At 28.9% G+C, this 14,192-nt stretch overlaps 3 protein-coding genes across 3 annotated transcripts; all 3 read left to right on the top strand.

Moving 5' to 3' along the window:
- The first annotated feature begins 2,540 nt into the window (after positions 1-2,540).
- On the top strand, positions 2,541-4,195 carry LOC123906229. Its single transcript, XM_045956098.1, has 3 exons — positions 2,541-3,383; positions 3,648-3,791; positions 3,965-4,195. Exons 1-3 carry the CDS (start codon positions 2,541-2,543, stop codon positions 4,193-4,195), a joined length of 1,218 nt encoding a protein of 405 aa, XP_045812054.1.
- A 2,538-nt stretch (positions 4,196-6,733) lies between these two features.
- On the top strand, positions 6,734-8,388 carry LOC123906220. The gene is made up of 3 exons (XM_045956086.1): positions 6,734-7,576; positions 7,841-7,984; positions 8,158-8,388. The coding sequence occupies exons 1-3, from the start codon at positions 6,734-6,736 to the stop codon at positions 8,386-8,388; spliced, it is 1,218 nt and encodes a 405-aa protein (XP_045812042.1).
- A 2,423-nt stretch (positions 8,389-10,811) lies between these two features.
- LOC123906211 lies at positions 10,812-12,466 on the top strand. The gene is made up of 3 exons (XM_045956076.1): positions 10,812-11,654; positions 11,919-12,062; positions 12,236-12,466. The coding sequence occupies exons 1-3, from the start codon at positions 10,812-10,814 to the stop codon at positions 12,464-12,466; spliced, it is 1,218 nt and encodes a 405-aa protein (XP_045812032.1).
- The last annotated feature ends 1,726 nt before the right edge of the window (positions 12,467-14,192 follow it).

The following is a 14,192-nucleotide window of genomic DNA, read 5'->3' as shown; positions in this document are numbered from 1 at the left end:
TGATGTAGAGTTTCTTTATTATTCATATTCTATTTAACAATCAATTCATTGATCTCAAGAGATTAAAGAGCTCCTGTTTGAATTTTGATTGGAATAATTCTTGGGTAGCATTTACTTATTTCACGTTAATATTTTAGATTATCAGAGACCCACTTCCTGTGTGATCTGGAAGGTTAAGGCAGAAAAAAAAATTAACATTAATTGTTCTTGTCAAGAAGAACAAATACTGCATTCGATGATGTGGAAACTGAATAGTATTATATTTCAAGTTATTGAATAATGTACAATCACTAATGTGTTTATATAGGCTATTCTAACCTAATGGGCTCATGGGCCGAATACATATTATTAATAAAAATAAAAGATTGCTTCTAGTAATAAAATATTTACTATCTATTTACAACACAGATGATCATAAGGGTTCTAAAACAAGTTTTCTCCTTTAAATTCAATTAAAGGTTTTTGTCAAAGGGTATTTTAAAGTGTCATTTATTATAAGAAAATAAAATATAATGAGAAAAAGTGAGTAATAATCAGAATATAATATAGTTATTGCAACTCGATTGATACAATAATAATTATGAGTCTGACAAGTAGTAAACAAGTTACCACTATTCCACAAATAAAAGAAATTGAAATCCTTAAATTTTCTCAGCCAAATTTCCCTAAAACATTATTCAAGAATTGTGTTGGATTGAGAGGAGAAAAGCTAACATAAATGAAATATAACACACTGCTCAATAGATACAATGAATTCCTGCTCTATGGAGTCTTAAGTCATGTTTTTCTTTAGCACGAATTTTAACTTATTTTGTTCATATAAATTCTAGACATTGTGGGGTGAAAACTTCTTTCCTTAGACACAAACAGATACACACAACATTTAATATTTGAGGTTAAAATACAAGGTTCCACCCGAGGAATTAATTATCTCTTCCGTTTCATAACTAGATCAAAATCGCGGATGGGCCCTTGGCCCGGTCCATAACAATAAGGATTTCATTTAATTTCAAAGTAAATATACGAATCGTTCATAAATAAATCATAGATGCATAGAAATATCAATCTTTAACTTCTTCACCATATTGTATCCATTGTAGAGGATTCAATCATTCATAACTAGGAAATTTTGCTCGCTAGCACTTTCCTTTATTTCATTCTTGGAAATTTGTTTTCATGGAGATCTTAAGCTTCTTGACTTTTCAAATAACAAGGAAAATGTGGTAAAATCACGTGACCTAAAGTTATGTTGATGTGTCAATTCATTTTAGCAATTTTGTTTGTTATATTGAAAAATGAAAAGTACTGCTTTGAAATGCTTAATTGAAATTTCTACCTGTTTACTATTCAACTCAACTGATTTTTTTATAATGTATTTATGATTTCATTTATGATACTACGTGTTAGAGACCATCTCCATACTAAACGATAAAGTCACAAAATTATTCAAAAATACTTAAATACGATGAAATTAACCTTTTTTCAATTTACCTATAGTAATCTTAAGCTTAAATTTTAGTCACGAGGAGGAAAAACTTAGTCTTTACAATTACACAAAATAGAAATAAAAATATAAAATCACTTTTTTTTTAAGGACATAAAATATTTCCAATATATAATATATTTTATTCCAAAATATTAGTGTGTAATTATAAAAGATAAATTAAATTTCCAATTCTGTAAAATATAGAATAATATATATATATATATATATATATATATATATATATATATATATATATATATATATATATATAGAATTTTCTTAAATCTTAATTGTAATAATAATTTATAAAAAGGTTATATCATAAAGTATTGTGAGTTATAAAATATTGTATATTCAAAGGGACTTTATATTGAGCCAACGGTTAGTAAGTATAAAGTACCATTGATTTTACTCCACAACCTTTTTTCGGTAAAACCATTTGACAAAAACAAGATAACGCGCGACAAAAATTTCTAACTAATTAATTGTTGAATATTATTTTAGTTATGCGTAGTATCTTTGTTTAGATGTAATCGACAACTACTTGTAAAATTATACCCATAAATAGCTAGTCAATTATTTTGCTTTTTCTAAATATGACTTGTTGCATTGTCACATTTCTAATAAATTCTTAGCGGGTTTTTTTTGTTTGTTTCAATTGCTTGTCAAAAAATAAAAATACCTCAGACACCTAAAAAAGGATTCAACATATGAGTTGGTTTGTAAAAAAAAGTAAGAAACTTGCACTCTCTCCTCATCAAAGTTATGACAACCTTTAGGATTTCAACTATAAAAGTAGGAAACATGCAAGATCTCCACATCTTCACAAAGTTGTCTTCTACCAATTTTTAATTTTAAAATTTCTTCGAAGTTCAAGAAGAAGCAAATATTCATTATGACATCTCATGTGGTACACATTTCCATCCAATTAATTTTCCTATAACATTTCAAACACTTATTTTAATGTCTATATACAAATTTATGCAAAAGAATAACATTACAAGCACTATTCATAACTAGTTATGTAACAATAATCATTCATGTGCAGGTAAACATGAGATTGATCTCTAAATCATTTATTTTCTCATTATCAATACTTGTGATGCTATCAAGAACAACTTACTCACAAATAAAGTCTCCTAATATTCAATCAGCAACATATTTGTCAGAAAAGTTTGAAGTGGGGCCCGGAGAAGTTGTGTCAAAAACAATGTTTGATATTGAGTTTCCAATCGGTCATATAGGAGTCAAGAGCTTCGACGTTGATATAGTTGATGAACAAGGGAATTCTGTACCATTGCATGAAACTTACTTTCATCATTATTTTGCTATAAAATATATTATAAATAAAACTCACGATTTTAATGATCTTACCAAACCTTTTGGGGGTGCCATCTTCAGAAGAAACGACGGAACATGCAACGATGCTATTCTTCCACATTATTGGGGTTTTGGAAGTGAATCACGGGGAACAAGTACAAAAATTCCTGATCCATTTGCAATTGAACTAGGAAACCCTGCAAATATTCCAGAAGGGTGGGAAGAGAAATGGCTATTTAGCATCATGGTCATTGATACACGTGGCACAGAAAATAGGAAAAGTTGCACTGAATGTAGGTGTGACCAATTTAATCTCCCACAAAATTTCTATAATGTGTCAACCGAAATTCATGGAAAACCATTGACCCCCGAATATAAAGGAGGAATCTTTTGTTGCAAAGATAACTTTCAATGCAAATTAATAAAGGGATTTGAAGCACCAAGGAGAAAGCTTGCCTTAAGATACAAAGTAACATGGGTTGACTGGGACCAACACCAAATTCCACTTAGATTTTATATACTTGACTCCACTGATCGAATTAGAACAAATGGTTCCGAAACAATCCATGATTGTCTGGTAAATAAGTTATTTAAATTACAGTTTTCAATTCATGATCAATTAATTATGTCATGATCAAGACGTAGCTTAAGTGATTGATCTTGGACTCATAAAACGGAGGCTCAAAGAAACTCTGGTTATTAACATAGTATATTCACACCTAACATTTGCATGAAAAACTAAAAAGAAAATAAGTTTTAAAACCTTATGATATATAATAGTTATTTATTGCATTGCACGTTGGATGAAAATGAGTTACAAAGATTTCTTAATTTTTTACAGGCAGAGTATACTATTCCAGAAAATAATAGTGGTGACCGTTTTCACGTTCAAAAATCAAGCATCCCCATGAAAAAAGGTGGTTATCTTATCTATGGCACTGCTCATATGCATACAGGTGTTGTTAATGCAACACTATACGGACAGGTAGGGTTTAATATTAATTTGAACAAGTTTTGTTCAACTTTATTGTTTTTGCTTAATTTATTTCTTTTGCGATAATAAAGTTTCTTAATTCCAAATATTGTCAAAATAATCTTGTCAGATCGTGCTTGCATAATCAATAATAGTTTTTTTTTTTTTTTGGATTAATTAATTAGGATGGAAGGACATTGTGTACATCAACACCAAGATATGGAACAGGAAAGGAAGCGGGGAATGAGGAAGGCTATCTTGTTGAAATGTCCGTATGTTATCCAACACCAGGTTCAATCAAGATTAATGATGGTGAAACTTTGACGGTGGAATCAAGATATAAAAATGAATTTATCACTGGAGCTATGGGACATATCTATATCTATTTGGCTGATCAACTGCCATATGAAACATAGACATCAAACTTTATGAATTTGCAATTGTTTGATGTAGAGTTTCTTTATTATTCATATTCTATTTAACAATCAATTCATTGATCTCAAGAGATTAAAGAGCTCCTGTTTGAATTTTGATTGGAATAATTCTTGGGTAGCATTTACTTATTTCACGTTAATATTTTAGATTATCAGAGACCCACTTCCTGTGTGATCTGGAAGGTTAAGGCAGAAAAAAAAATTAACATTAATTGTTCTTGTCAAGAAGAACAAATACTGCATTCGATGATCAAGTTATTGAATAATGTACAATCACTAATGTGTTTATATAGGCTATTCTAACCTAATGGGCTCATGGGCCGAATACATATTATTAATAAAAATAAAAGATTGCTTCTAGTAATAAAATATTTACTATCTATTTACAACACAGATGATCATAAGGGTTCTAAAACAAGTTTTCTCCTTTAAATTCAATTAAAGGTTTTTGTCAAAGGGTATTTTAAAGTGTCATTTATTATAAGAAAATTAAATATAATGAGAAAAAGTGAGTAATAATCAGAATATAATATAGTTATTGCAACTCGATTGATACAATAATAATTATGAGTCTGACAAGTAGTAAACAAGTTACCACTATTCCACAAATAAAAGAAATTGAAATCCTTAAATTTTCTCAGCCAAATTTCCCTAAAACATTATTCAAGAATTGTGTTGGATTGAGAGGAGAAAAGCTAACATAAATGAAATATAACACACTGCTCAATAGATACAATGAATTTCTGCTCTATGGAGTCCTAAGCCATGCTTTTCTTTAGCACGAATTTTAACTTATTTTGTTCATATAAATTCTAGACATTGTGGGGTGAAAACTTCTTTCCTTAGACACAAACAGATACACACAACATTTAATATTTGAGCTTAAAATACAAGGTTCCACCCGAAGAATTAATTATCTCTTCCGTTTCATAACTAGATCAAAATCGCGGATGGGCCCTTGGCCCGGTCCATAACAATAAGTATTTCATTTAATTTCAAAGTAAATATACGAATCGTTCATAAATAAATCATAGATGCATAGAAATATCAATCTTTAACTTCTTCACCATATTGTATCCATTGTAGAGGATTCAATCATTCATAACTAGGAAATTTTGCTCGCTAGCACTTTCCTTTATTTCATTCTTGGAAATTTGTTTTCATGGAGATCTTAAGCTTCTTGACTTTTCAAATAACAAGGAAAATGTGGTAAAATCACGTGACCTAAAGTTATGTTGATGTGTCAATTCATTTTAGCAATTTTGTTTGTTATATTGAAAAATGAAAAGTACTGCTTTGAAATGCTTAATTGAAATTTCTACCTGTTTACTATTCACCTCAACTGATTTTTTTATAATGTATTTATGATTTCATTTATGATACTACTTGTTAGAGACCATCTCCATACTAAACGATAAAGTCACAAAATTATTCAAAAATACTTAAATACGATGAAATTAACCTTTTTTCAATTTAACTATAGTAATCTTAAGCTTAAATTTTAGTCACGAGGAGGAAAAACTTAGTCTTTACAATTACACAAAATAGAAATAAAAATATAAAATCACTTTTTTTTTTAAGGACATAAAATATTTCCAATATATAATATATTTTATTCCAAAATATTAGTGTGTAATTATAAAAGATAAATTAAATTTCCAATTCTGTAAAATATAGAATAATATATATATATATATATATATATATATATATATATATATATATATATATATATATGAATTTTCTTAAATCTTAATTGTAATAATAATTTATAAAAAGGTTATATCATAAAGTATTGTGAGTTATAAAATATTGTATATTCAAAGGGACTTTATATTGAGCCAACGGTTAGTAAGTATAAAGTACCATTGATTTTACTCCACAACCTTTTTTCGGTAAAACCATTTGACAAAAACAAGATAACGCGCGACAAAAATTTCTAACTAATTAATTGTTGAATATTATTTTAGTTATGCGTAGTATCTTTGTTTAGATGTAATCGACAACTACTTGTAAAATTATACCCATAAATAGCTAGTCAATTATTTTGCTTTTTCTAAATATGACTTGTTGCATTGTCACATTTCTAATAAATTCTTAGCGGGTTTTTTTTGTTTGTTTCAATTGCTTGTCAAAAAATAAAAATACCTCAGACACCTAAAAAAGGATTCAACATATGAGTTGGTTTGTAAAAAAAAGTAAGAAACTTGCACTCTCTCCTCATCAAAGTTATGACAACCTTTAGGATTTCAACTATAAAAGTAGGAAACATGCAAGATCTCCACATCTTCACAAAGTTGTCTTCTACCAATTTTTAATTTTAAAATTTCTTCGAAGTTCAAGAAGAAGCAAATATTCATTATGACATCTCATGTGGTACACATTTCCATCCAATTAATTTTCCTATAACATTTCAAACACTTATTTTAATGTCTATATACAAATTTATGCAAAAGAATAACATTACAAGCACTATTCATAACTAGTTATGTAACAATAATCATTCATGTGCAGGTAAACATGAGATTGATCTCTAAATCATTTATTTTCTCATTATCAATACTTGTGATGCTATCAAGCACAACTTACTCACAAATAAAGTCTCCTAATATTCAATCAGCAACATATTTGTCAGAAAAGTTTGAAGTGGGGCCCGGAGAAGTTGTGTCAAAAACAATGTTTGATATTGAGTTTCCAATCGGTCATATAGGAGTCAAGAGCTTCGACGTTGATATAGTTGATGAACAAGGGAATTCTGTACCATTGCATGAAACTTACTTTCATCATTATTTTGCTATAAAATATATTATAAATAAAACTCACGATTTTAATGATCTTACCAAACCTTTTGGGGGTGCCATCTTCAGAAGAAACGACGGAACATGCAACGATGCTATTCTTCCACATTATTGGGGTTTTGGAAGTGAATCACGGGGAACAAGTACAAAAATTCCTGATCCATTTGCAGTTGAACTAGGAAACCCTGCAAATATTCCAGAAGGGTGGGAAGAGAAATGGCTATTTAGCATCATGGTCATTGATACACGTGGCACAGAAAATAGGAAAAGTTGCACTGAATGTAGGTGTGACCAATTTAATCTCCCACAAAATTTCTATAATGTGTCAACCGAAATTCATGGAAAACCATTGACCCCCGAATATAAAGGAGGAATCTTTTGTTGCAAAGATAACTTTCAATGCAAATTAATAAAGGGATTTGAAGCACCAAGGAGAAAGCTTGCCTTAAGATACAAAGTAACATGGGTTGACTGGGACCAACACCAAATTCCACTTAGATTTTATATACTTGACTCCACTGATCGAATTAGAACAAATGGTTCCGAAACAATCCATGATTGTCTGGTAAATAAGTTATTTAAATTACAGTTTTCAATTCATGATCAATTAATTATGTCATGATCAAGACGTAGCTTAAGTGATTGATCTTGGACTCATAAAACGGAGGCTCAAAGAAACTCTGGTTATTAACATAGTATATTCACACCTAACATTTGCATGAAAAACTAAAAAGAAAATAAGTTTTAAAACCTTATGATATATAATAGTTATTTATTGCATTGCACGTTGGATGAAAATGAGTTACAAAGATTTCTTAATTTTTTACAGGCAGAGTATACTATTCCAGAAAATAATAGTGGTGACCGTTTTCACGTTCAAAAATCAAGCATCCCCATGAAAAAAGGTGGTTATCTTATCTATGGCACTGCTCATATGCATACAGGTGTTGTTAATGCAACACTATACGGACAGGTAGGGTTTAATATTAATTTGAACAAGTTTTGTTCAACTTTATTGTTTTTGCTTAATTTATTTCTTTTGCGATAATAAAGTTTCTTAATTCCAAATATTGTCAAAATAATCTTGTCAGATCGTGCTTGCATAATCAATAATAGTTTTTTTTTTTTTTTGGATTAATTAATTAGGATGGAAGGACATTGTGTACATCAACACCAAGATATGGAACAGGAAAGGAAGCGGGGAATGAGGAAGGCTATCTTGTTGAAATGTCCGTATGTTATCCAACACCAGGTTCAATCAAGATTAATGATGGTGAAACTTTGACGGTGGAATCAAGATATAAAAATGAATTTATCACTGGAGCTATGGGACATATCTATATCTATTTGGCTGATCAACTGCCATATGAAACATAGACATCAAACTTTATGAATTTGCAATTGTTTGATGTAGAGTTTCTTTATTATTCATATTCTATTTAACAATCAATTCATTGATCTCAAGAGATTAAAGAGCTCCTGTTTGAATTTTGATTGGAATAATTCTTGGGTAGCATTTACTTATTTCACGTTAATATTTTAGATTATCAGAGACCCACTTCCTGTGTGATCTGGAAGGTTAAGGCAGAAAAAAAAATTAACATTAATTGTTCTTGTCAAGAAGAACAAATACTGCATTCGATGATCATAAGGGTTCTAAAACAAGTTTTCTCCTTTAAATTCAATTAAAGGTTTTTGTCAAAGGGTATTTTAAAGTGTCATTTATTATAAGAAAATTAAATATAATGAGAAAAAGTGAGTAATAATCAGAATATAATATAGTTATTGCAACTCGATTGATACAATAATAATTATGAGTCTGACAAGTAGTAAACAAGTTACCACTATTCCACAAATAAAAGAAATTGAAATCCTTAAATTTTCTCAGCCAAATTTCCCTAAAACATTATTCAAGAATTGTGTTGGATTGAGAGGAGAAAAGCTAACATAAATGAAATATAACACACTGCTCAATAGATACAATGAATTTCTGCTCTATGGAGTCCTAAGCCATGCTTTTCTTTAGCACGAATTTTAACTTATTTTGTTCATATAAATTCTAGACATTGTGGGGTGAAAACTTCTTTCCTTAGACACAAACAGATACACACAACATTTAATATTTGAGCTTAAAATACAAGGTTCCACCCGAAGAATTAATTATCTCTTCCGTTTCATAACTAGATCAAAATCGCGGATGGGCCCTTGGCCCGGTCCATAACAATAAGTATTTCATTTAATTTCAAAGTAAATATACGAATCGTTCATAAATAAATCATAGATGCATAGAAATATCAATCTTTAACTTCTTCACCATATTGTATCCATTGTAGAGGATTCAATCATTCATAACTAGGAAATTTTGCTCGCTAGCACTTTCCTTTATTTCATTCTTGGAAATTTGTTTTCATGGAGATCTTAAGCTTCTTGACTTTTCAAATAACAAGGAAAATGTGGTAAAATCACGTGACCTAAAGTTATGTTGATGTGTCAATTCATTTTAGCAATTTTGTTTGTTATATTGAAAAATGAAAAGTACTGCTTTGAAATGCTTAATTGAAATTTCTACCTGTTTACTATTCACCTCAACTGATTTTTTTATAATGTATTTATGATTTCATTTATGATACTACTTGTTAGAGACCATCTCCATACTAAACGATAAAGTCACAAAATTATTCAAAAATACTTAAATACGATGAAATTAACCTTTTTTCAATTTAACTATAGTAATCTTAAGCTTAAATTTTAGTCACGAGGAGGAAAAACTTAGTCTTTACAATTACACAAAATAGAAATAAAAATATAAAATCACTTTTTTTTTTAAGGACATAAAATATTTCCAATATATAATATATTTTATTCCAAAATATTAGTGTGTAATTATAAAAGATAAATTAAATTTCCAATTCTGTAAAATATAGAATAATATATATATATATATATATATATATATATATATATATATATATATATATATATATATATATATATATATATATATATATATATATATAGAATTTTCTTAAATCTTAATTGTAATAATAATTTATAAAAAGGTTATATCATAAAGTATTGTGAGTTATAAAATATTGTATATTCAAAGGGACTTTATATTGAGCCAACGGTTAGTAAGTATAAAGTACCATTGATTTTACTCCACAACCTTTTTTCGGTAAAACCATTTGACAAAAACAAGATAACGCGCGACAAAAATTTCTAACTAATTAATTGTTGAATATTATTTTAGTTATGCGTAGTATCTTTGTTTAGATGTAATCGACAACTACTTGTAAAATTATACCCATAAATAGCTAGTCAATTATTTTGCTTTTTCTAAATATGACTTGTTGCATTGTCACATTTCTAATAAATTCTTAGCGGGTTTTTTTTGTTTGTTTCAATTGCTTGTCAAAAAATAAAAATACCTCAGACACCTAAAAAAGGATTCAACATATGAGTTGGTTTGTAAAAAAAAGTAAGAAACTTGCACTCTCTCCTCATCAAAGTTATGACAACCTTTAGGATTTCAACTATAAAAGTAGGAAACATGCAAGATCTCCACATCTTCACAAAGTTGTCTTCTACCAATTTTTAATTTTAAAATTTCTTCGAAGTTCAAGAAGAAGCAAATATTCATTATGACATCTCATGTGGTACACATTTCCATCCAATTAATTTTCCTATAACATTTCAAACACTTATTTTAATGTCTATATACAAATTTATGCAAAAGAATAACATTACAAGCACTATTCATAACTAGTTATGTAACAATAATCATTCATGTGCAGGTAAACATGAGATTGATCTCTAAATCATTTATTTTCTCATTATCAATACTTGTGATGCTATCAAGCACAACTTACTCACAAATAAAGTCTCCTGATATTCAATCAGCAACATATTTGTCAGAAAAGTTTGAAGTGGGGCCCGGAGAAGTTGTGTCAAAAACAATGTTTGATATTGAGTTTCCAATCGGTCATATAGGAGTCAAGAGCTTCGACGTTGATATAGTTGATGAACAAGGGAATTCTGTACCATTGCATGAAACTTACTTTCATCATTATTTTGCTATAAAATATATTATAAATAAAACTCACGATTTTAATGATCTTACCAAACCTTTTGGGGGTGCCATCTTCAGAAGAAACGACGGAACATGCAACGATGCTATTCTTCCACATTATTGGGGTTTTGGAAGTGAATCACGGGGAACAAGTACAAAAATTCCTGATCCATTTGCAGTTGAACTAGGAAACCCTGCAAATATTCCAGAAGGGTGGGAAGAGAAATGGCTATTTAGCATCATGGTCATTGATACACGTGGCACAGAAAATAGGAAAAGTTGCACTGAATGTAGGTGTGACCAATTTAATCTCCCACAAAATTTCTATAATGTGTCAACCGAAATTCATGGAAAACCATTGACCCCCGAATATAAAGGAGGAATCTTTTGTTGCAAAGATAACTTTCAATGCAAATTAATAAAGGGATTTGAAGCACCAAGGAGAAAGCTTGCCTTAAGATACAAAGTAACATGGGTTGACTGGGACCAACACCAAATTCCACTTAGATTTTATATACTTGACTCCACTGATCGAATTAGAACAAATGGTTCCGAAACAATCCATGATTGTCTGGTAAATAAGTTATTTAAATTACAGTTTTCAATTCATGATCAATTAATTATGTCATGATCAAGACGTAGCTTAAGTGATTGATCTTGGACTCATAAAACGGAGGCTCAAAGAAACTCTGGTTATTAACATAGTATATTCACACCTAACATTTGCATGAAAAACTAAAAAGAAAATAAGTTTTAAAACCTTATGATATATAATAGTTATTTATTGCATTGCACGTTGGATGAAAATGAGTTACAAAGATTTCTTAATTTTTTACAGGCAGAGTATACTATTCCAGAAAATAATAGTGGTGACCGTTTTCACGTTCAAAAATCAAGCATCCCCATGAAAAAAGGTGGTTATCTTATCTATGGCACTGCTCATATGCATACAGGTGTTGTTAATGCAACACTATACGGACAGGTAGGGTTTAATATTAATTTGAACAAGTTTTGTTCAACTTTATTGTTTTTGCTTAATTTATTTCTTTTGCGATAATAAAGTTTCTTAATTCCAAATATTGTCAAAATAATCTTGTCAGATCGTGCTTGCATAATCAATAATAGTTTTTTTTTTTTTTTGGATTAATTAATTAGGATGGAAGGACATTGTGTACATCAACACCAAGATATGGAACAGGAAAGGAAGCGGGGAATGAGGAAGGCTATCTTGTTGAAATGTCCGTATGTTATCCAACACCAGGTTCAATCAAGATTAATGATGGTGAAACTTTGACGGTGGAATCAAGATATAAAAATGAATTTATCACTGGAGCTATGGGACATATCTATATCTATTTGGCTGATCAACTGCCATATGAAACATAGACATCAAACTTTATGAATTTGCAATTGTTTGATGTAGAGTTTCTTTATTATTCATATTCTATTTAACAATCAATTCATTGATCTCAAGAGATTAAAGAGCTCCTGTTTGAATTTTGATTGGAATAATTCTTGGGTAGCATTTACTTATTTCACGTTAATATTTTAGATTATCAGAGACCCACTTCCTGTGTGATCTGGAAGGTTAAGGCAGAAAAAAAAATTAACATTAATTGTTCTTGTCAAGAAGAACAAATACTGCATTCGATGATCATAAGGGTTCTAAAACAAGTTTTCTCCTTTAAATTCAATTAAAGGTTTTTGTCAAAGGGTATTTTAAAGTGTCATTTATTATAAGAAAATTAAATATAATGAGAAAAAGTGAGTAATAATCAGAATATAATATAGTTATTGCAACTCGATTGATACAATAATAATTATGAGTCTGACAAGTAGTAAACAAGTTACCACTATTCCACAAATAAAAGAAATTGAAATCCTTAAATTTTCTCAGCCAAATTTCCCTAAAACATTATTCAAGAATTGTGTTGGATTGAGAGGAGAAAAGCTAACATAAATGAAATATAACACACTGCTCAATAGATACAATGAATTTCTGCTCTATGGAGTCCTAAGCCATGCTTTTCTTTAGCACGAATTTTAACTTATTTTGTTCATATAAATTCTAGACATTGTGGGGTGAAAACTTCTTTCCTTAGACACAAACAGATACACACAACATTTAATATTTGAGCTTAAAATACAAGGTTCCACCCGAAGAATTAATTATCTCTTCCGTTTCATAACTAGTTCAAAATCGCGGATGGGCCCTTGGCCCGGTCCATAACAATAAGTATTTCATTTAATTTCAAAGTAAATATACGAATCGTTCATAAATAAATCATAGATGCATAGAAATATCAATCTTTAACTTCTTCACCATATTGTATCCATTGTAGAGGATTCAATCATTCATAACTAGGAAATTTTGCTCGCTAGCACTTTCCTTTATTTCATTCTTGGAAATTTGTTTTCATGGAGATCTTAAGCTTCTTGACTTTTCAAATAACAAGGAAAATGTGGTAAAATCACGTGACCTAAAGTTATGTTGATGTGTCAATTCATTTTAGCAATTTTGTTTGTTATATTGAAAAATGAAAAGTACTGCTTTGAAATGCTTAATTGAAATTTCTACCTGTTTACTATTCACCTCAACTGATTTTTTTATAATGTATTTATGATTTCATTTATGATACTACTTGTTAGAGACCATCTCCATACTAAACGATAAAGTCACAAAATTATTCAAAAATACTTAAATACGATGAAATTAACCTTTTTTCAATTTAACTATAGTAATCTTAAGCTTAAATTTTAGTCACGAGGAGGAAAAACTTAGTCTTTACAATTACACAAAATAGAAATAAAAATATAAAATCACTTTTTTTTTTAAGGACATAAAATATTTCCAATATATAATATATTTTATTCCAAAATATTAGTGTGTAATTATAAAAGATAAATTAAATTTCCAATTCTGTAAAATATAGAATAATATATATATATATATATATATATATATATATATATATATATATATATATATATATATATATATATATATATATATATATATATATAGAATTTTCTTAAATCTTAATTGTAATAATAATTTATAAAAAGGTTATATCATAAAGTATTGTGAGTTATAAAATATTGTATATTCAAA

The sequence above is a fragment of the Trifolium pratense genome, linkage group LG1 (assembly GCF_020283565.1).
Source record: "Trifolium pratense cultivar HEN17-A07 linkage group LG1, ARS_RC_1.1, whole genome shotgun sequence".
NCBI lineage: Eukaryota > Viridiplantae > Streptophyta > Magnoliopsida > Fabales > Fabaceae > Trifolium > Trifolium pratense.
The sequence above is the reverse complement of the archived record's forward strand: the minus strand, read 5'-3'. Positions and strand labels throughout refer to the sequence as shown.